This window comes from Typha latifolia, chromosome 2 (genome assembly GCF_019914945.1).
Source record: "Typha latifolia isolate L0001 chromosome 2, TyphaL0001v2, whole genome shotgun sequence".
NCBI lineage: Eukaryota > Viridiplantae > Streptophyta > Magnoliopsida > Poales > Typhaceae > Typha > Typha latifolia.
In genome coordinates, this window is record NC_133087.1 from 17,670,479 (window position 1) to 17,691,640 (window position 21,162).

The following is a 21,162-nucleotide window of genomic DNA, read 5'->3' on the forward strand; positions in this document are numbered from 1 at the left end:
AGACAAGCACCACCCTGTCCTCAAGCATGGGAGTCCAGAATTACTTGTAGGGATTTGAGGCTTTGTTCAAATGGATTGTGGTGGCTTCTTCTTCCTTTTGCAAGTGGATCTAGGTGAATATATAAGATAGTATAGCTCATATTTCTACGTAAAATTTCGAAAACAGTCTAATATTTTTTTAGCTCTTATTTTGCTTAGCAGATGAGTAGAACTTGAAACTTACAATCCTACTTTTTGATGATAGCAGTTGTGCCTTTCAACACATATCGCTGTGACATAACGATCAAGCAGACAAAAACTTTATAGCAATGTTACATTATTCTCTTTGTATAAAATCTTGCTGGAGATCATTAGTCTATAAATTACTTGTGATTTTTCTTAGAGAAGCTTATCGAAAAAGCTTCATTAAAACATTGTGCTTAGTTGGTGAAGAAGCACTAAGCTGCCTGGCTTATATAGCCTTTAATTAGTGGTCCTTCGAGAGGAATAACAGGGAGAATATAAGAAAAAAAGAGATATTAAATGATTAAATAAAGAAAGATTAAACAAAGAAAGTGCTCCCTAATTAATTTCTTTTCTACGCATTAGTACACATTTGGCTACACCAATATAAAAGGAAGGCATATGTTCTTAAAAGAAAATTAGAGCTCCTCTTTCACAAGATGCCCACAAACACTAGCAGATTCTACCGTAAGGAATCGTTAATTGTAGAAGACGCACAGCACAGCACACTCTTTTCGTTTATGTATACTTTCCAGTGTCTATAATGATCTCTTGCAACTTTACAAGGTAATATGCTTGATTTACAAGTTAATAGGAGAAGAAAATATTAGATGAGAATTATAACTTGTAGACCATCTATCAAGATACTAGAACTTGCTTCTATTCAAGTATTCAGCTTCTTGTAGAGTCTACAAGGGAGGAATCTTATCTTCAAAAAAAAAAATTTAATGAATAATAAACTGACATTGGCCCATTTGCAAATATTATTTCCTAATTTCATGTTGTAAATCTTGGTGATGGTCAAATACTCTAATAATTAATCAAGGATTTGGAGATTTTTTGAATGTCAAACTCATTTTTTTTTTCATGCTATGTAATTAGGAGTGTATACATCCCAAGCTTGAGTGAGTTTAGTTTAGCTCCACTTGATAATATTAACAGGCTAGCTCAGTTTTAAATTTTTTCTATTATATATTTACTTTCTAGCTATAATAATATAACCTTTTGAGAGTTGGGTATATATATATAACTCTTCATTTTTCGAAACTATAATTCTGTGTTAAATTTCATCCAACTTTATCATCCTATTTGATCCTAAGTGTATTACTAATTATGCTATAATATATTAGTATAAAATTTTAAATAGATAAATATATATTATAATATATTAAATATATATATATATTAAGCTAATTCGAACCAAGTTCGTGAGAACTGAGTCTAACTCAATTCAGCTTGATCGCTTGCCTCATTTAAAGCTCGAGTGCGGACTCATGCCGAAGATTTGTTAGAATTGACTAAACCCAGCAATTTTAAAAATAAACCAAATTGGATAAATTAAAAGGTGCACCCTCTGTACCTCTATTTGTATTACTTTCATCCAATGATTCAAATTATGTATTTATCGCAACTCAATTTTTATGATCATAGATTAGTGATCGAAAAATTAGAGCAATAAGATAAAAATACATGTAACTAATCATAAGAATTAAATAATACATTTAATATGTATAAAGAGAGATGAAATAATTATCTAATTAAATATATATATTTTTTTCTTCGCTATTAGAATAGTTGTTGTTATTTTATAAAAAATAAAAAATAAAAATACACCAAACAAACGCCACCTCAGCCAAACTGAGTCCTAAATCAGCCAATTAACAAGTATTAAATAATAATAAAAATCAAATTAACTAAATTAAAGTGGAAACCCAAAAGTTTGGGCCGCAGATAATCTACGAGTTGGGCCGCAAGGGCCCAACTACTCGCACATATCTAGCAGTCAAAAGAAAAAGGAGGAAGGAGGAGGGAGAAAGAAAGCGGGAGAGGCGTCGTCAAAGAGAGCAGTAGGAGATGAGTGTAATGGAATGGCACGCAAAGACGAGCTCCATGGTGACCAACCAAGCAATGTCTAACCTAGAGAAAGGTACTACGGGATGGGGAACAACGAGAAAGCAAAACAAGGAAACGAAGGCGAAAGGCTGGATACTTAAAAGAACACCAAACTAAACTCGAGGAGGGGGAGTTGACTCACCGGCGAAGTGAACGATGAGGTCGATTTGGTCCGGCGATGCTCCGGCGGACACCTTGGATGAGAGGGATAGGTAAGAGATGAGTTATGTGATGATAGATTTATATAGAGGAGGCTTCTTTGTGTTATTATTATAGAAGTATATGGTACAGTTCTTCGTTGGCATTGGATGTCTATAATTAATTGTAGGTCTTGTTGGTGTAGATGAACTAATTGACTCTTGCATTTAACAAGAGCGTCCTGTTCATATTCAATAGTGATTACTAATAAAAGGATTGATAGAGGGTTGGATTCATCCTATGGTGGATTCTGCTATTCCTTCTTTTCTTAATGTTGCAAAACTCATTCAGAGACACGAGAAATGCGGAGAACTAGGTATTTAGTTAATATACCTGCTGTAAGAACCGGAACATCAACGCACACTAGGTCTATTTTGGTGATTATTTATAACCAGTTTATCTTATTTTACATCTTTAAGATTGCAAAGCTGTATTCTTAAAACATTACTGACCTGTTTTAATGCCAAAAAAGCTTAGAAGTGTTTCATCAGATCATTTGCTGGTTTTGTAAGTTTTGTATTTGTGGACTTCAAGGCCTCTTCTTTTCGTCGCAACTTATGTAAATAATAGGAAATCCAATGTGAAAGCAAAAAGGATTGTACTTACCACAGAATCCAGGATGCCATCCTCTGCCTTATAAGAGTAAGGATATACTGTAACTTTTTATCACTTCAATTCTAGCAAAAGTTATCCTTTTTCCGTCAAGCATTTGATATTGATAAAGCGTCTAATGAGCCTTTTGGATGACGTTTAAGTTGCTGCATACTTCAACTTGGTTAGACTGACCAAATCACCAAATCTTAATTGATTTTGGGCTAATTCTACTTACGGTAAGTTTTTAAACTTATTATGTAGTATTTATCACCGTTGTTCTGGTTCTGTTTGTCTTTATTTAGGTTGTTATTTGTAATTGATAGGGTCTTCATTTCGTAATGCGACTGGATTTCAAAGCTGAAGTCACTTTTTCTCATAAGGTAATTATAAACCTTTTCTGGTATAGCTGATTGATCAGAACTGGCCGTTGCAAACTACAACATTTTGGCTACTTTTGCTCATGCAATGGATTTAGTCACTTTTATACTGAGAGTGCAATTGACAACATAAAAATTGAATTTCTTTCTGACCTCTCAGGTAATTCAAGAGTTTAGTTGACATGTCAACTATGTTTTTACAATTTCATCTGGCTGATGTTATTCCATGTTTTAGAAAGTCTGGATGAGATTCACAAAGAGAACATTAGACCCCTATAGATCATCAGTTAGAGTACATTCTGCTATTCTGGATCTTCATTATTTAATTTCGACAGTTTTACATGAATGACAGAACTGACTAAAAATACTGAAAATATCACTTCCATTATCTTTCCCTTTATCTCTTTGACCTATCTTTTTCTATTTTTATGTAACTTCTAATTTAATTGCTCCATCATTTTTATCTTTTACGTTTTCTACTTTGAAAATTTGTTTTTTTTTTTATTATTATTTTGTTTTCCATTTTTTTCCATTATCTTGTTTCATTTTTCTTGCATCATCCTAGTTTTTTGCTTATTCTTTTTTGCCCTTCATCTTCTTTACTTTTTTAGTTTAATTTCCCTTATATATGGGCATTATTACTTTTGTATCGATATACGTGTTTTTGTGGACTTCATCTTCCTTCTTTGGGGTATTTTACTATTTGATATTTATTAAATTAATCTTTTTGTTTGTTAATATGTTGTTATCATTTTCTATTGTCATCATTGTTCATATTTTCCATACTGAACCATCTTCCAGCTTGCCTATATGTTTTTCTAGTTAATTGGAATTTGATATTACAGTTCTTGAATAAAGCATAATAAAGCAAATTTATAAGGAAACTACCTTTTCTTCCTACTTTTTGTTTCTTTCATTATGATTTCTTCTTTTTAGTGATATTTATTTATTTCCTTTCTTATTTATCCTTTTGGTTCTATTCTCGTGCTTCTTATATTAAAGGACATATAATTTTGCTTATAATGTTTTTGTAACATTTTCCATTTTAAGTTACTTTTATGGGGCTTTATGTTCCTTTTCACTTTCCTCCTCTTTTTTTTTTTTAGTTTTTTTGCTTTTAGTTTTCTTCTCTTTGTAGTACACTTCCAATTATGTGATCACTTTTTGTGTTATATTTTTTCTATGTATTTTTTAACTTAAGTTTTGCTCATTACTCTAATTTTCTTATTTTTATCTTGATTTTCTTGAAATTCATTTATAGTTTTCACATGTTCTTAAAGTGTCGTTAACACTCTCTCTTCATCTGATTGATAATTTGAGAGGATGATCAGGAGGAGAGGAGTCTTGAAGGACTCTAGTTGCAAATTGCAATGCTTTTTGGAGTGGTTTTTAAACAGAATATTTGCTAAACTGTCTTTTGTGGTTTGCGAGTCTGCTGGTTAGGAGGTTATTTGCTTGTGTAGTTGTTTCTCTGTATTATAGTTAGAGTTTGTGTTGAATGTGTTGTGAATAGGTGGTTGGTCTAATTGTGTTGTTTTTGGCTTGAGCTCTGATGTCAGGTGCCCTACTAGTCTTTTGGGGTTGTTTTAGCTGAAGCTATACACTGTGTGTAGTCTCCTGTATTGATTGATGTTTTTGTGGGTTTTATAATTAAACTGAGCCTAAAGGGCATTCATTCAAAAAAAAAGAAGAAAACTCTCTTTTTCTGATGATCAGCTTTTATTTGTTTTAGTAAGAAAGATTTCCTTTTCTAGTAATTTATTACTTTCTTCTCATTTTGTCATCTCAATTTCCTCTTACTTTTGGTATCTTCTTCTTCTTTTTTTATGATTTGTAAATGTTTTGTTCTCTGTCAAGATGTGTGGGATATACTTTTCCATACAGGCGTTATTGTTTAGTTATAGTCCCTAGAAATGTTTAAGCAAAATTTGTCATTTAATTTATTTGATCTTTCTTTTCTTAGGTTTGACTGCTAATATGTTTTTTTTATTGTTTTAGTATTCTTAAATCTTATTGAATAATTTTCCTTTTGATAATTGTAAATTTAATTGGTTAGTCTGTTTTTGTTTACTAATGATTGAATTCGTTAATCCAATAGTCATCTTCACTACTGTATTAGTTTTCCAAACTCAATATCTTGCTGCTTTGCTATTGAAGTATTTTTTGCATCTGTATTGATGATTGGAATTTATTGTCAGAGTTATTGAATCAAGCAAAGTTCATAACCTTTCTCATTTCCTTTTCTTTTCATTCATTATTATTTAATTTTTTTTATGTTATTGCAATTTTATTTCTTGTTTACCTGTTTGATTTCTATCTTTATGATTCTTATATATAAGATGACAATATACAGTTTCCATGCAATTCTATTGTTACATTTTCCAATTTAGAGGTTCTTTTCTAGGGCTCTCTGTTACCTTGCTCTCTACATATCTTCTTTACTGTTTCTTGATTGAGTTTTCTTCACTGCCTAGTATTTCAGGGAGACCTCGAAGGCTCCCTGGTAAACACTTCATACTTGGATGAGGGACTTTTCTCCATCCGCATGCAGGGTTCCGCTCCAGGTTGTCTTCTAGGGAGTAGCTATTTCGAGTAAGTAGACAAAGAAGAGACCCTCCCACAGCTTCCTGGACGAGCACGTCCATCCTATGGCCGTGACCCAAAAGGAGATGGTTCTCTCGAGACTCTCCTGGTTGACCTTGATATCAGTAGGCACCAGTGAGGAGGATGTAAATCCACTTTATGATCATAAATTATAGAGATGTAGTTTGGCTTTTAGAGTAGTTGTTAGATCACAATCACATTCATATTATGACTTCTAAACAATTGTTATTCAGAAGGCGAAGAAAAACCAAAAAGAACTCCAGTGGTTCTCATTGTTGTGTGCATGATTTGCAAAATAATACAGAAGGGCAAAACCACTTGTTGTGGATATAGAACATGTCACACCATTTTCAAGAGAGAGCTAGTTGTTTTCAATTTTCATTTAAATTTTCCCCTTAAAATTAATTTTTTGAGATTAGTGACATTCAAATATTCATTAGAGAGATGTTAGCACACCACATTAGCATTGGGCAGTTGGTGGGCAGAAAAATCCTGCCAACATTGGTGTATAGTGATGCTGTCAAGTGTTGCAATCAAACAACAGCAAAATTGTTTACTGCTGATAACTTTTGTGTGGTCTATACAAATATTAAGCATTCAGGACACTTAATCTGAAAAGTACTTTGAGGTATCACCTATTCTGGAACTTATTTACAGAGACAATTTGTATTAAACTATCTACAAATGCACATGTGAGGATATAAAACCACTTTATGAACATTATTTATATGAAAAACACATTCATGCCAACTGCAGAGTACCTACAGCCAACAAAGGTGACCTAAAGTCATCCAGCATGGCTGTGATATTAAAAGATAAAACATAAAGCTTGCCAAAGTGGAAACCAATATGTCTAGTGCTCCACTTTGAAGGATGGCATTAGCTTGGTATTAGAAAAATTATATCTTCAGTATTAGGAGCATTCTTTTTTGCAAAGAGGATCAGTTAGTTATCAATATCTTCTCTTCTCCCTGTGATCTTTCAATTGATGGCTGGGGATATCAAAATGCAGGATCTACAGTACTTATTTAGATATGTTGCGTTCAATAATAGGTGTAAGCATATCTTCTTCCAAATCAAAGACTTTTGGTTCACCTTTATCTTTTCTAGCACAGCAGTAAAGACAGGTGGAACTAAAGAACAATGCTCCAAAATTTTGATAGTGAGAACCACCCTGCAGCTACAGTGTGCATGACACATTTTGTATTGATAGATTACTAATTTATACTTGTCTATGAGCTACGATAATAATACTTTGATTTATATTCCAAATTTAAGAATAGAACATCTTTTTACCTAATAGGAAATCATGCATGAACTTAATGTCTCCTCATGCATAACTGTACAGCAAATCAAGAACTATGAAATGATGAAAAAGAATATAATCGGTGGTCGGTCGTGAGGAGACACGAGAAGTTAACGAAGAAGAGTGCATTTTTGGCCAAGGCTGTAATATTAGTTGGAACTGCTCTCAAGTACTCAAAAGTAAATTAAAAGTAAGACTGGGTTTTATCTATTTTCTTACAACACCAAACAGTTAAGGATCCTCTTTGATGTTTTAGAAATGGTGCCTTCAGAAAATATCTCACAGATTTTGGTTATCTATTGGATATATTTATTGACTCAATTGTGGTGTACCTTTTGGATTCATGATTAAATGCAGGAAAGCAGTTCATCATCCATTTCGTTGCAGCGTTTCAAGTATTGGGGGAGCTAACTACTTCCACTTTTACTTGCAGAAAAGTGGGCTTCTGACCTAACACAATGCCTTTGGTAAGTGCCTGTTCTTTGGTTCCATCATGGTGGCGAAGCCTTTCTGTATCATTCAGAAGTATGATTTAACCTCTTAAATTAAGGTTTCTCTCCTCTCTTTTGTTATTTCTAGAACCCAAGGTTTTTCTTGTTTGTGCCTTGCAAGTAGGGCTAAGCAAAATTCTAAGCCAAAAGCTTGTAGTTGTAGGTTATGGGCCCAGTATAGTGAGAGTTTGAAAGTGAAAGTGAAAGACCACCCTCGTATCTAGTGGTGAGCAGAAAGGTCATTCGATCAGATATGGACAATACTTTGTACCTCTTAGTCAAAGGGGAGACATTCCAGGGTACTCCATTTCTGCTAGTCCCACATAAATTTCCTTTGCAACTCTTCTATGTCACAATTTTAATAAGAAAAAGATGTATCACAAGACAAAATAATTCAGGTCGTAGGATGTTGGAATATTCCATTTGAGTATTTGACAACAAAAACTTGCTGAAGGGACCAAGGAGGAATACCGAATACAGGTACTTGAGCTCATAAAATGAACTAGAGCGAGAATTAGAATTGGTAGCCTAATTAAGAAACAAATGTTCTCTTATCCTTTGCCTTTTCTTTTGCTTTAACAGAGTATTTAATGCCTTGCAGGAAGCTCTTTCTGAGAAGAGAACTGGAGAAGGTTTTAAAGCACCTTGCCACCTTGGCCTTCTAATCTCTTGCCTCTCTTTTTTATCAACTACTTGGTGACTAAAGCAGACATTCAAGTGAGGCACGAAGTATAATTTTTTTTTATATAATTATATTTTGGCTGGTACAATATCAGCAATAATCCACCGTTGAAACAGTACATTTTGAACTTACGAAATATTTTACTACTGATGGATGACCAGGTGGTCCCAAATTATTATTACTACCTGATCCTGATATTTACAGTGCAGCAGAGCATCTCTCAGAATGACCATAAAACAGGATAAGGCAAGGTACATCTTTTGTTTCGTTTTTACTCCATAAAAGTATATCTGCTATTTTTATCTTCGTGCTGTAAGTATCGATCTCCTAGTGGTGGATGTTCTTTGAAGACTATTGTACTGTTAATTATAATGAGTTCAATAGTCTAATGGGTTCCAGAACTTATATCAACATACTATTAGTCTTAAGCACTTACTATCTCACAATATATCCCTTATGTTGTCCGTCTTTGTTGCTATTATTATTCTTCTTCTATGTACTGCTTTCAGGATAAATATTAATACTGCAAAGTTAATACCATTATTAAGAGAGATATTTAACTTGGTGTAGTTTATCTCGTATCTATGTAAGGCAAAAGCACAAGAATAATTACCTCTATCAAAGAGGTTGGTGCTGTTTTATCCCTCGCAATATTACTAAATGCGCCGTGGGGTCAATGAGATGCTTCTCTTTGAAGCTTCCAAGTGGTATTACGTGTTTGAACATCACTGGATACATAGAATGCACATTAAGATCTGCTACTTTTGATGGACAATGAATCAACTTTAGAATGATCATGATAATTTGTCGCTGTGGCAGTCATAGAAAAAGGTGTTACATTATCTATGTGATATGTTAAACCTTGCAGTCTACTGGGGACCATGAGATGTGTAGATCTTCTCTCATTTTCTGTGACTTTTTCACTAGGTAAGGATTTGCATTCCTTTATTAGGGCCCTTCCCTACAAGTTAAGGAAGGGATTTAGGGACCACTGGGTTCTTCCTCTTGAGTCTTAAAACAACTCGTCTTTTATTATCTTTTTATTTTGTTTTTGGGAAAGAACTTGTCTTTTATTATTATCTTGCACCATGAATATTATCATATTTGATTCAGGTTTTCGTTACTAACTTCAAGGCTTCAACCGTTCTCTATAAGAGAACGATCGGACCAGATTAATTCGCCAACTATTTTATATTCTAACATTCTCAACAATAAAAACAGAAACAAAAACAAAAATGGTTCAAATGTTGCATTGAATAGTTCAGGGGTAAGCAGTAAGAAAAAAGATAATTGACTACATTGTAAGAGATTATCTTGACATACAATGATGTAGGTGCAAATCATCCTTGGCAAGTATATTGATGAGGGCTGAGCCTATTAATTTAACCAACTGACTGCTAAGGGAATACTTGGACCTTTACATATATGCAGTTTGCACCATGCATTTAGTGATAATATTATCATACTTGCAAAACACATTAAATTAGATTAATATGGTAGATGACATGTATATATATATATATATATATATAATCAATCTACTAAAATGCTTAAAATGTTATATTCCTCTCTTATTTTGTGGGCCGCAAATCTTAATTCTAGGAGAGTGAAAAGACAGCATATTAAGTCTTGAGTTCAATATTCACTGGAGAAAGAATCATTGTAAGGATAGATAAACTTTAAACCTAAAACCAAATAGGGTGGTGGAAGTGATCTTAGAGTTTTTAGAGAAGAGTGGTGGGGATTTTTTTTATCTTTTGAGAGAGAGAGAGAGAGAGAGAGAGAGAGAGAGAGAGAGAGAGAGAGAGAGAGAGAGAGAGAGAGAGGAGGTGGTAGGGGAGATGCTGTTACGGAGAACCGATCAATTTTATATAAGATATTTTATAAAAGTTGGTAGGTAAGCATGATCGATTATAATCCAAATAATTAGTGCAGAAAAAATTATTTAATAATTTGATGTAATGGTTTAGCTCAACGGTTCTGTTCAATTCGATTTAATAGCTCGACAGTGCAGTGAAACTAATTAAACCCTAGACTAAAGACGGTTTTATATGTTTGATAAAATTAACCTACATTTGCATTAAAAGAGAGTTGACTTAGTATTCAATCTATATCTTGCCTTTATGCTCTTGAACGATATCAACACTATCCTTACTTTATTTAGTTTAATATAAATTTTGATTAAATTTAGTTAATGGATATAACAAAAAGTTTATTTAAATATATATCTCTTAATACTAAAATGATCACGACAAAATGATAGGAACAAAAATCAAATTAAGAAAAAAAAAATATACGGTGATATTTTCAAAAACCGATATAGCACTATCACATATGTCCCACAAATAATTATACTCTCGTTGATTCAGAAATTTAGAAAGCAGCCAGATTTCTAATCTCCTGACAAGCCTTATCGAGATAAATAATTCGAAGCATTGAAGTGCGATGATCCTCATCCTACCACGACGGGAATGCGGGCCCCGGGTCTCTTTCACTCCGCACCGGCGTCTCTGATTGGCGCGCAAAAGCGTGGGCCCGCTCCGACTGGGACGGGATCCCCTGCGATCCCCACCGTTGCAGCGCCTGATCGTCTGGACCCAGTTCGTGCAGTCAGATCTGGAGACGATCCGATCTATCCGAGGGGCTTCCCGAACCCTCCTCCTTCTCATACCTTCTAAGTTTGCTTCAACAGTCATAACCCACCAAACTACACCCAAAGCCCACTAAACCCACCTCTCTTTTATCTCTTCTCGGCTTTTAATTCTCTCCACACAACACTAGTACTACTACCACCAAACTCTCATCATCTCCAATCTCAAAGACCAACCTTCTCTTTCTCTTTCTCTCGCTTTCTCTTCCCTTCCCTTCCCTTCCCTTCCCTTCTCTCTCTCTTTCTTTCTCTAGCTATATATTATAAAACATAAAAGCTTCTGCTATGGCATCAGGAGCACCACCACCAGAGCCATTACAAAGCAAGGTACTCACACAATTCTCATCTCACCCGCATCTCTCTCCTCTCTTTTGGTTGATAGTTTTCTTGTTTTAGTTTTTATCTCACTATCCCACTCATTTCCTCTTGGGTTCTTCAGACTGTGGTGCTAAGAGTCTCCATTCACTGCGAAGGATGCAAGAAAAAGGTGAAGAAGGTCCTCAAAAGCATTCCAGGTAAATTCTCCCTCTCTCCTCTTCTCTCCTCTTCTCTTCCTTCAGTCTGTTAGTCTAATTGTCGAATACCTGAAAAGGGGTGTTCGATTGCGATGTCGACGCGCGACAGAACAAGGTGACGGTGACGCTCCAAGGAAATGTCGATGCCGGTATCCTAGTCAAGAAACTACTCAAATCCAACAAGCAAGCCGAGCTGTGGCCGCCGGAGAAGAAGAATAAGCCCGCGAACCAAAATCCTGGCGCTAATAGCGGCAACAAAGAGAAGCAAAACAAAGAACCCAAAGAGCCCCCAGAAAGCTCTGAGAAGAAGCCGTCAGATGCCCCCGTCGCGGCTAAGCCCACGGACGCCAACGCCAACGCCAACGCCAACGCCAACGCCAACGCCAACGCCAACGCCAAAGCCAACGCCGACGCCGACGCCACCAAAGCCCCTGAAGCCGACGCGAAATCCGCAGAGACGTCATTGAAACCCACCGTCGAACAGAAGACGGGCACAAAGGAGAACGATTCGAAAGCGACTCAAAAGAGTGCAGAAAATTCCAACCCACCTCCTGAGATCCCAAAAGTTGATGATACCAAGAAGGCGGGAGCACCCGCACCCAAAGAGGAATCTAGTGGTAGCGGAGACAGTGAGAAGGGCAAGAGTGAGCAAAAGGAGAAGACCAAAGAGAGGAAAGTAGACGTCGAACAGGCGCACGAGCCGCACAACATGTACCCATCTCCGATGCATCCATATCCGCAGCCGCCGGCATACGTGATGAGCTACAACATGGTGCAGCCCAGCACAAGCAGAGCACTCTACGCCACCGCTCCAATGCCGCCGGCGTCGCAGGGATACATGCATTCCCCGTATCCTCCGTCTCAGGAATACATGTATACCCCATATGCTCCTCCTCCGCCGCCGGAATACTACTACTACGGGCCACCGTCGGAGCCACCGCAGCAAGATTCGTATGATATGTTCAATGATGAGAATGCCAATTCCTGTTCTATTATGTGAAGGCTTCATTGAGAAATTAGTTTCAAGAGATTATATGTATGTAGATGTATGTATGAATGTTAGATGCCTAAGCTTATACTACTCGTATGAGTGAGGGATGGTGGAGAATTTGGTTAAAAAAAAAGAGACCATTTTGTGAACCCCCAAGTGATATATTAAGAGTAGTAATTGTAGATCTCTCTATTCTCTATTTTAGAGCGAAGCAAGCAATAAGATCAGGTTCGTTCTAGTTTTGCAAGTGAAAGTTGTACTTTTAATTTGCAAATATGTTCAGAATTCAGAAAGAAAGAGGTTGTTTTCACAAGAAAGAAACAAAATAGAAGACCTTGGCATGAGAAAACAAGGAAATTGAATTATTTAAGACTACTTGAAGAGTCTTAACCTATATGTGATTGTTTAATGGAACTTTAGAAAGGCATTGGCCATGCCATGCTGGTTGGTTTGTCCTCAAGGCTTCTATTTTTTTATACTGCAGATTTGGATCTGTTCATGTGTAGTGATCTGTGATGCTTATATTCTCTTTAATATATTATTTAAGGAGCCAAAGGAAGGACTAACACTAGTGGTGCCTTTAAATATATATATTTTTTAGTTGGCCCCCATGAGGCTAAAGTGCTTTAAAACCTAACAAGGAACTGTAACTGAGCAAAAGTTACAATTTACAGACCAACTTTTCCAGATTGACAAATATACCCTTACAAAGATGGAAGGAGTTGAGGCACTACTATAAACTATAAAGACAGAATGAGGGCATATTTGTCATTTTACATTCCGAATCAGCCTTGCTCTATCCATGAGTTCCAAATTTGAATTTATTAAGCTGACACTATCTGTTGGCTCAGTTTGACCACTCTGGAGAAGTGTGATACTAGGAGCAAAGCCTGCCACTCCTCAGTCCTCACTGCAAGTGCTGAATCCCCAATTGACTGCAATATAAGGGGTAATAGGCAAAAGGGGTAGGGTTGGTTAAATAAATAGTCAAGTTAGGCATAAGGAGAGTAGGTGTAATGAAGTGGGCCCCATGAGGCTAATCATAAAGTTATGTGCCCAATGTGGGCCTGGCAGTTTACAGCTAAACTTGTGCAAGAATAAGCTCTCTTCTCATGTGAGGCCAAACTAATTGAAGCAAACTCTTTATTGAATGCACAAGGTAAGCTGGCCGGGCAGAGAAGATGACTACTGTTCCATTGTTTTCACTTCAGGATTCAATAATTGAGGCAACTTGGTGGTTGTTAAGTAGAGGGTAAAAGGAATAGATAAGAGAGCTTAAAATTAATATACTTGTCTCTGTCATTATGAATTCTATGGATTATGGTTCCATAAAAAAAAAACTTTGTTCTCTTTCTTATTATGATTGATATCACGATGAAAACAATAACCAACAACATCTGATTTAATGACAAAATAAGGAGTTGGATGAGAAATAAACAAACGAGAGATGATGCGCCGGGAGTCACTGGACGTTTGTCAAACAAGGGCTGGAATTAGTGATGGCTAATGCGAGAAAGCACAAGGCTGACATGGAGGTGAGTAGACTGTGAAAGGGAAATGGCATCTTTAGAAAGGAAAGGAAAAGTCAATTTGAAAAGAGATTTCCTGGGCCATCAAGAGTGATGAGTTAGATATTGGTTACAAATCTTAATTAAGAAGCAATTGGTGGGCAGCATAAGCTTTTCAACGTGAACTAACGAGTTGCTACAAGAGCTCTCTACTGAAATCCTTCAGAATTATCCATCCTACGCTCAACCAATCGCTCAAGAGACTGATATGAGAATACTATCAAACACTTTGCGTGCACGTTTCCATCGAACGTTACCATCATCTACTACAAAACAACTTGCTTCAGTTTGTAGCTACACATATAAATAGCACTTCCGACATCGTGATATCTTTATTTTTAACCCAATAATGGCGGGGAGTCTAATGGGAACCGAGTGAAGCGAAAGATGAATTATCTGAAATTATTGAAGCAAAACAAATAGTGATGGACAGTGGATTTGGGCCTTTGGAGGCTATAATCAGCAGAAATAATTGCGAGGCTAATATCCTAGCTTCCAATCTATGGATGAAACAAACAATTAGAATGATATACTCGTCTTTTGAACCCATAAGCCTTATTATGTAAATATAACAGGTAAACTCCGAAGGCGACCAACAGAAGAAAGCAAGATCTTTCAGTTAGAGCTACATGCATGTAAACAGATTTCTAAGTTCTAAAAAGCAGTATCAATTGTCGATATCTCTAGACTGCTCAGCGGGACCAAAATTACAGTTCAACCTCCCTGATTAAACCACACAAGAAACACATAAGCAAATTCATAACTCCTCGAACCAAGATTCTTTTAGACGCCGATCGATCAGGCAGTTGCAGATGCAGCAGCAGCAAGACGCTTCCTGGCCTCTTCAATAATGCTGAGTTTGATACCCTTGCCTTTGGGTAGTGATACCCATGGCTTGGTTCCCTTGCCAATTGTGAACACATTGCCGAGGCGAGTAGCAAACTCGTGACCGGTGGCATCTTGGACATGGATGGTTTCGAAGCTTCCCTTGTGCTTCTCCCTGTTCTTGATCACACCAACACGACCTGTGTTCCTTCCACCGGTCACCATGACAATATTCCCAACGTCAAACTTGATGAAGTCCACAATCTTGTTGGTCTCCAGGTCAATCTTAATGGTGTCATTGGCTTTGATAAGAGGGTCTGGGTAGCGGATTGTGCGACCATCATAGGTATTAAGATAAGGAATGCCTTTCTGCCCAAACTGTACTGAACGGACTTTGCAGAGCTTGAACTGCATGAAATTTTAGATAATAGATATTTAAAGAAAGAAGAGCTCTCAGGAAACAAAATATCTAAATAAGCAAGAATATTCATCGTGAATATGCTACCTAAGTAAGCAGATTACTTGTCACATATGCTACATGTGAATATCTCTTTATCACTCCTTTTATTTTCCTTTTTCCTGCGGGACAGGGGTTTGGGTGCTATGGAGGAAAATTTGATAAAACAAACCTACCTTGGCTTCTTCATCCCTGATTGAGTGGAGACGGAACCGACCCTTGGTGTCATAGAGAAGTCGAAAGTTCTCATTAGTCTTGGGAATTGATACAACATCTGAAGGTTAACACAGTACAACAATATTGTATTTGTAAGAACTTCAGATACAATTAATTGCTAGATTAACACGAAATTAGGACATAAGGTGCTGATATCACAAGTACATTGCAGAACTGTATGTCAAAATGTTACCAAAAGACAAACATACCCATGAATCCAGCTGGATAGGTCTTGTCAGTCCTGACCTTTCCATCGACCATGACATGCCGTTGCATCAAGATCGCAATAACTTCACGGTAAGTGAGAGCATACTTCAACTTGTTCCTCAGAATAAGGATCAAAGGCAGGCACTCCCTAGCTTTATGGGGTCCTGAAGAAGGCTTAGGAGCCTAATAAATACACAGATGATCAAGTAAGAGGAAATGTAGAAGAATAATCATAAATTGCATAATTACATAAAACCAAGCATTTCTGAACTTACAAATGCACCACCAAGCTTATCAAGCATCCAGTGTTTTGGGGCATTAAGCCTCTTTAGATGCTTCTTTAATCCCCTAGCCTGAAGAAAAAAACATTTGAAAGTTGAGTGAGCAATCACTGATACTCTGATATTCACCTTCTCAATTAAATAAGGAATAAGGAAAGTAGACTGAAGGCCAACGATAAGGGGCTTTCCATAGAATACTTCAAGAAAAAAGGAATGAAATGGTCAGAGAAAAATTGACGGACTGTATCATTTGCTCTCCTAATGACAAGGGCCTGCCAACTCCTTGTGGTTATATACACAATTAATCCCATCTACATACATGACACGATAATGCAATATAATCTTCCACACCAAACAAAATAGCAACACATTCTCGATACAGAAGTCAAACAATTCAATGTTAACTCTAAGAAAATAAAAAATCATGAACCTGCATCAATGAAAATCTCTTCCCACCTTATGTCCAGATTGTTTGCAATTCCCACATCAGGATGATCCAAAACTAACACAATAAGTAGGAAAGCCAATGATGCGAGTAAGGATGCGGAAATCATGATCATCCCACAAAGCCTTGTTCACATCGAATTTGCAATTTTGCACCAGACAAATCTACAGCCTCAGGGCAAATTTATCCCATCTAATGACATCCAACATCTAAGCCAAGCACCATGAACTCCAACCCACCACAAATTATGTCCCAATAACTCAACAAATATAGAATTTGTAGAGCTTTCCAACATCTTGAACTTAGGCTCGCTCTCGTATGCACAATTATACATATCGGTCTCCCAAAATCCCAATTTTCCCCCCTAAATCAAGTGAAACCTTGAAGCCAGCTCCAAAAGTAAACAAACAAAATAAACTTCAACGCATCTAAATCAATTAAGCTGCTTGAAAGTACGCGCATCAAGACTAAGCTTTCTGCAGAAAAATCGTATGCACGCCCCAAAAATAAACTATAATTGGATTTCTACATCACTAACATAGAGATCAATTAACTAAACCAACAAATAAGTAGTATATAAATATCCTAAAACAGTCCAGAGCTCGCAAAAATTAAACTCGTAGATTGAAACCAAGAGATCGAGAACAACTGCGAGACTAATTTACGAAAGCGCATAAAAGAACATCATCTGTAATGCAGAAGGGATTTAGATCAAACCATTCTGCTCTAAATCTCGGACTTCTTCGCCACGGCAGGAGAGTTCGGGATCAAGGCTTAAGCGAAAACCCTAAAAAAGAAGAGCGACGGCGGAGATACCTAGGGTTTTATCCCCTCACTCTCCGCTGACGAGATTAACTCGAAGATCCACAGCTGTTGGAATAGAGATTAACGGTTCAGATTAACATCCACCACTTCATGGGCTTCGTAACACTTTCACCCACTGGTATAGTTAATGGGCCGAACCTTAACAGTTAGATTTCGGTAGTATGAGGCCCAAATCATTTGGATTGGGCCGATCCATTACAATTATGTCAATAGAAGAGTCATTCAGTAATCTTTCTCAATAATCCTGATTAACTAGGCAGCAATGGAGGAAGAAAAAAAATTAAATTTTACTAGTAATTATAGCCTTTTTCAACTCAATTCATATTGTTGGACACAACAAAAGAAATATGTAGGTCAACGAAATCTTATCAATATTATCGACCGCACTATTACGGCCTTCTGAAAATATAAGCATTGTCAATCGTAATACAAATACAACTGCATAGATATTCATAATATTTCTCTTAAACTTTTTTTATATATATTTTTTGTTCACTGCCTTCTAAGTTCTAAGGCCTGTTTAGAACTAGCCTGAAGTTTGGTGAATACAGCTTGGGATACTTTACAAAAGTTGAAGTAATGTTTTTTAAAAAGAAATGTGCAGTGATTTAGTAAATAGATCGAAAGTTAGAGTAAATTAGTAATAATTTTGTCAATAATCACGTATTAAGAAAAAGTTTGATACAATCATAGAAGTATCCCTGTTTATATGCTATCGGAATCGGATAGATACTGGGATAATGCATTTGAATTTTCACCTAATTTCCATGCCAAGAACTTTATTTTCCCGAGAAGGTGGCTCTACCTATTAGTTCTATTAGTTTTCCCATGTACAGAGGCATAATTTTTACTAATTAAAAGATGCAACATAAATAAGTAAACAACCATTTGGTCAATTGGTTGTTCCTTTCTCCATATGTAGAACCTCTTAGAAAGGAAATTAAAATGGACAAAAAAACAGGCATCTGCTCTCGGAACAAGTAATTTGAATGGTTTAGTCTACAAGTGACTACTCCTTTCAAGCAAAAACAAAATTCAACCGCACGCTTATCAAATTTTAAGCTTCTTTAAAACGCATTCACATTGCAGGATGACACAAGAACCGATCAGAATGAGTGTGTAAGCCAATCTTTGGAGAGGTTGATTCAAAATGAATCAAACTGCATTTAAAAATAAATGAAACATGTCCAAAAGTAGGAACATAGCATGGATAACAAGTCCTAAACTCCAAACTACAAATGAGAACCAGAGAAGCAGCTCAAAGCTGAAACTTTCAACTTGCAACAATCACTAATAACTTCAAAAACCAGAACAGATCCATGGCTGGAGGATGATATCTAGGAAGTGTAATCGAACTCATTCCGCCAGTGACATCTTACTGCTGTCGGGCTTCAACTTTCTTCTTCTGCCACAGCCTGTCAATAGCACTGTCAGCATCACCCTGCAAGACATCCAAAAGTGAGATTTAGCACAAAAAATAGGCTAAATTGAATGATACAATCAAGTAAGGTCCAGTGCTGAAACTAACTGAGAAATTATAGAAGTGAAAACTTAGCATTTGAGGGTGGTTTAGGAGCTTGTCCAATGAAAAAGAGGAAACATTAATACAATAACAATATTCCTCAACATGATATGCGTGCGTGTGTGTGTGTGTGTGTGTGTATGTATATGTATATAGAACATAACAAAATTGGTCCAAAGAATATGACATAAGAGAGGAAAAAGAACATGAAGATCATAGAAATCAGCCTCTATAAAACTTGGGCACATAATGCAAATATGTTCTAATTTTTCAGACGAAATAGAGAAACCTGGTGAATGAGTACCACATAGATCATGAGAGTCAAAAATTGTGAAATATATGGTAGTATAAAGAGATACTAAAGCAAGTAGGTCAGTCCAACAATCTACTACTACCTAAAATATCTTCTGAATAATGCAGAGCTGAAGGTTGGGAGCTATCATATCAAATGCAAGACACCCTGACTTAGAAGGTTCACCTAAGCTACAAGAAAGTTTCTCATATAGCCAAAACCATCAACTCCAATCTGATGAGGTAGAATTAACTTGCACAATATTTGATCGACCTTACGTGTGAACCCAATTGACAAGTTGCTATGCATTCAAATGAGGTACAATTTCTCCTATAAGCTGATCTACTCTTATTCCTTAAATTAGCTTTCATATTAGAAAAGCCATTCAGCACTTACGCACAAGGATGCACTTTTCAAGCACCATGAATATTACAATATTATAAAAAAATAAGTCTATGTTTCAACAAGAACAACTAACAAAAGATCAATGGAGCTTGTGAGGCTAAACAATGGGGAACATGTATAATTTTGCTAAGGCTCTAAGAACTACTAAAATAAAATATCGAGATACTGCAAAAGAAGAACACCAAAGACAGACCTGAGCACGAATGAAACCGCAGAGAGCAAAGGTGGTGAACTGGCCATTGTACACTCCACTCTCATCCAAATGCCCAACATTGACCTGAACCGAGGCATGGTCCTTTGCAGTAATGATCCTGTTTGTGGCCGAACTGCAGTCCAATGATTGAACAGATATTAGATAAGACATCATCTACCGTTAATAGCGAAAAAAGGATAACAATAGCATATGCACCAATACACTACATAGATCATACCACTTCCTGGGAATGTAGAGATCCATCATCTGACCCTCTTCGTTCTGCATCTTGTCAGCGTAGTGCAAACCCTAGCCAAGGATTTCAATAAAGCCTGGAGTACAGAAAGAAACTTATTTCAAGTTGAAATCAATACAAACCAATTTTCCCCAATTTAGTTCGATTCTGCTGGTTCAGAAAAAATCTATTTAATATTCATATCAATATGCACAATTTTCTCGCGACTCCGAGGAGATCAAATTAACCAACAAAGTGCCATCTATCAGCGCAAATTTAATCGGTAGACACTAATTTGTTTCCATACTTAGATCTTCCATCAAACATCAACACCTCAGAGATTAACACCGTGAGAGATGGATAATATAAAAAAAAAGACCTATCCATAGAAATCTTACTCCCTACTTTACAATCCTAGGGTTAAGAACTTAAATTCTATTCTCGAATATAGCAAATACAGTTATCATCCAAGTGAGTTAGCCGCAGGAATCTTAGCATCAAGTTATTAAGATCTGTGAAGAAATAGAGAGTACCTTAGTATCGTGAAGAGAGTAGAACGGCTACGGCGGAGAGAAGAGAGAGGCGCCTAAAGTCGTATTTATAGTGAATCAATCACACAAAACCCTAATATTTTAGTGGGTCGTTTTATGAATGGGCTAACTATACAAAATTACATCATTATACTTAATAAAGAAAACAAATAACTTTAATTATTACTTTAAAGTAGGTTGATTATCTCTAACTTAAAATATATTATTAATATATAATTTTTTTATTTTAAATAAAATAAAATGTTAATATTATATACTTTTTATTCGAAATTTTAGGTTCAATTCAAAATAATCCAGAATAAAATAAAATAATCTAATCATTTTCTTTTCAATAGTCTAGAGGTATTACTATCGGTTTTTTTTCTAAAAAAAAACGCGAATAGTGTGATATTATACTATTGTTTAGAGAGTGCCCATGTAATTTAATCTATATTTTTTTTATTAGCTTAACGAGGTTAAAATTCTAGCATTCCAAGATTTGGGCATGTTAGAATCAAAATCAAGCCGTAGGCTAATTATAGGCTAAATATAAAGATTAGTCTATTTTAATCTCTTACCGCATTGGGCAGGGGGTTGGGGGATCCGTACGTGAGAGAATAAATTTAAATATTAGCGGA

At 36.1% G+C, this 21,162-nt stretch overlaps 3 protein-coding genes and 1 long non-coding RNA gene across 4 annotated transcripts; 2 read left to right on the forward strand and 2 right to left on the reverse strand.

Annotated features, from left to right (window-relative positions):
- The first annotated feature begins 2,039 nt into the window (after nt 1-2,039).
- On the forward strand, nt 2,040-7,983 carry LOC140781258 (uncharacterized). The gene is made up of 5 exons (XR_012107684.1): nt 2,040-3,143; nt 3,231-3,287; nt 7,237-7,384; nt 7,552-7,661; nt 7,849-7,983. It is a non-coding gene; the product is annotated as an uncharacterized lncRNA (long non-coding RNA).
- A 3,073-nt stretch (nt 7,984-11,056) lies between these two features.
- On the forward strand, nt 11,057-12,770 carry LOC140781257 (uncharacterized). Its single transcript, XM_073127177.1, has 3 exons — nt 11,057-11,344; nt 11,457-11,532; nt 11,610-12,770. Exons 1-3 carry the CDS (start codon nt 11,303-11,305, stop codon nt 12,530-12,532), a joined length of 1,041 nt encoding a protein of 346 aa, XP_072983278.1. The 5' UTR covers nt 11,057-11,302; the 3' UTR covers nt 12,533-12,770.
- Nucleotides 12,771-14,629: 1,859 nt separating this feature from the next.
- On the reverse strand, nt 14,630-17,417 carry LOC140781383 (small ribosomal subunit protein eS4z-like). Its single transcript, XM_073127331.1, has 5 exons — nt 17,240-17,417; nt 16,072-16,149; nt 15,799-15,979; nt 15,550-15,647; nt 14,630-15,324 (listed from the first exon to the last, which is right to left on the reverse strand). Exons 1-5 carry the CDS (start codon nt 17,240-17,242, stop codon nt 14,890-14,892), a joined length of 795 nt encoding a protein of 264 aa, XP_072983432.1. The 5' UTR covers nt 17,243-17,417; the 3' UTR covers nt 14,630-14,889.
- Nucleotides 17,418-18,477: 1,060 nt separating this feature from the next.
- Nucleotides 18,478-20,656, reverse strand: LOC140781693 (small ribosomal subunit protein eS21-like). The gene is made up of 4 exons (XM_073127792.1): nt 20,528-20,656; nt 19,998-20,091; nt 19,760-19,892; nt 18,478-18,788 (listed from the first exon to the last, which is right to left on the reverse strand). The coding sequence occupies exons 2-4, from the start codon at nt 20,045-20,047 to the stop codon at nt 18,723-18,725; spliced, it is 249 nt and encodes an 82-aa protein (XP_072983893.1). The 5' UTR covers nt 20,048-20,091; nt 20,528-20,656; the 3' UTR covers nt 18,478-18,722.
- Between the last annotated feature and the right edge of the window lie 506 nt (nt 20,657-21,162).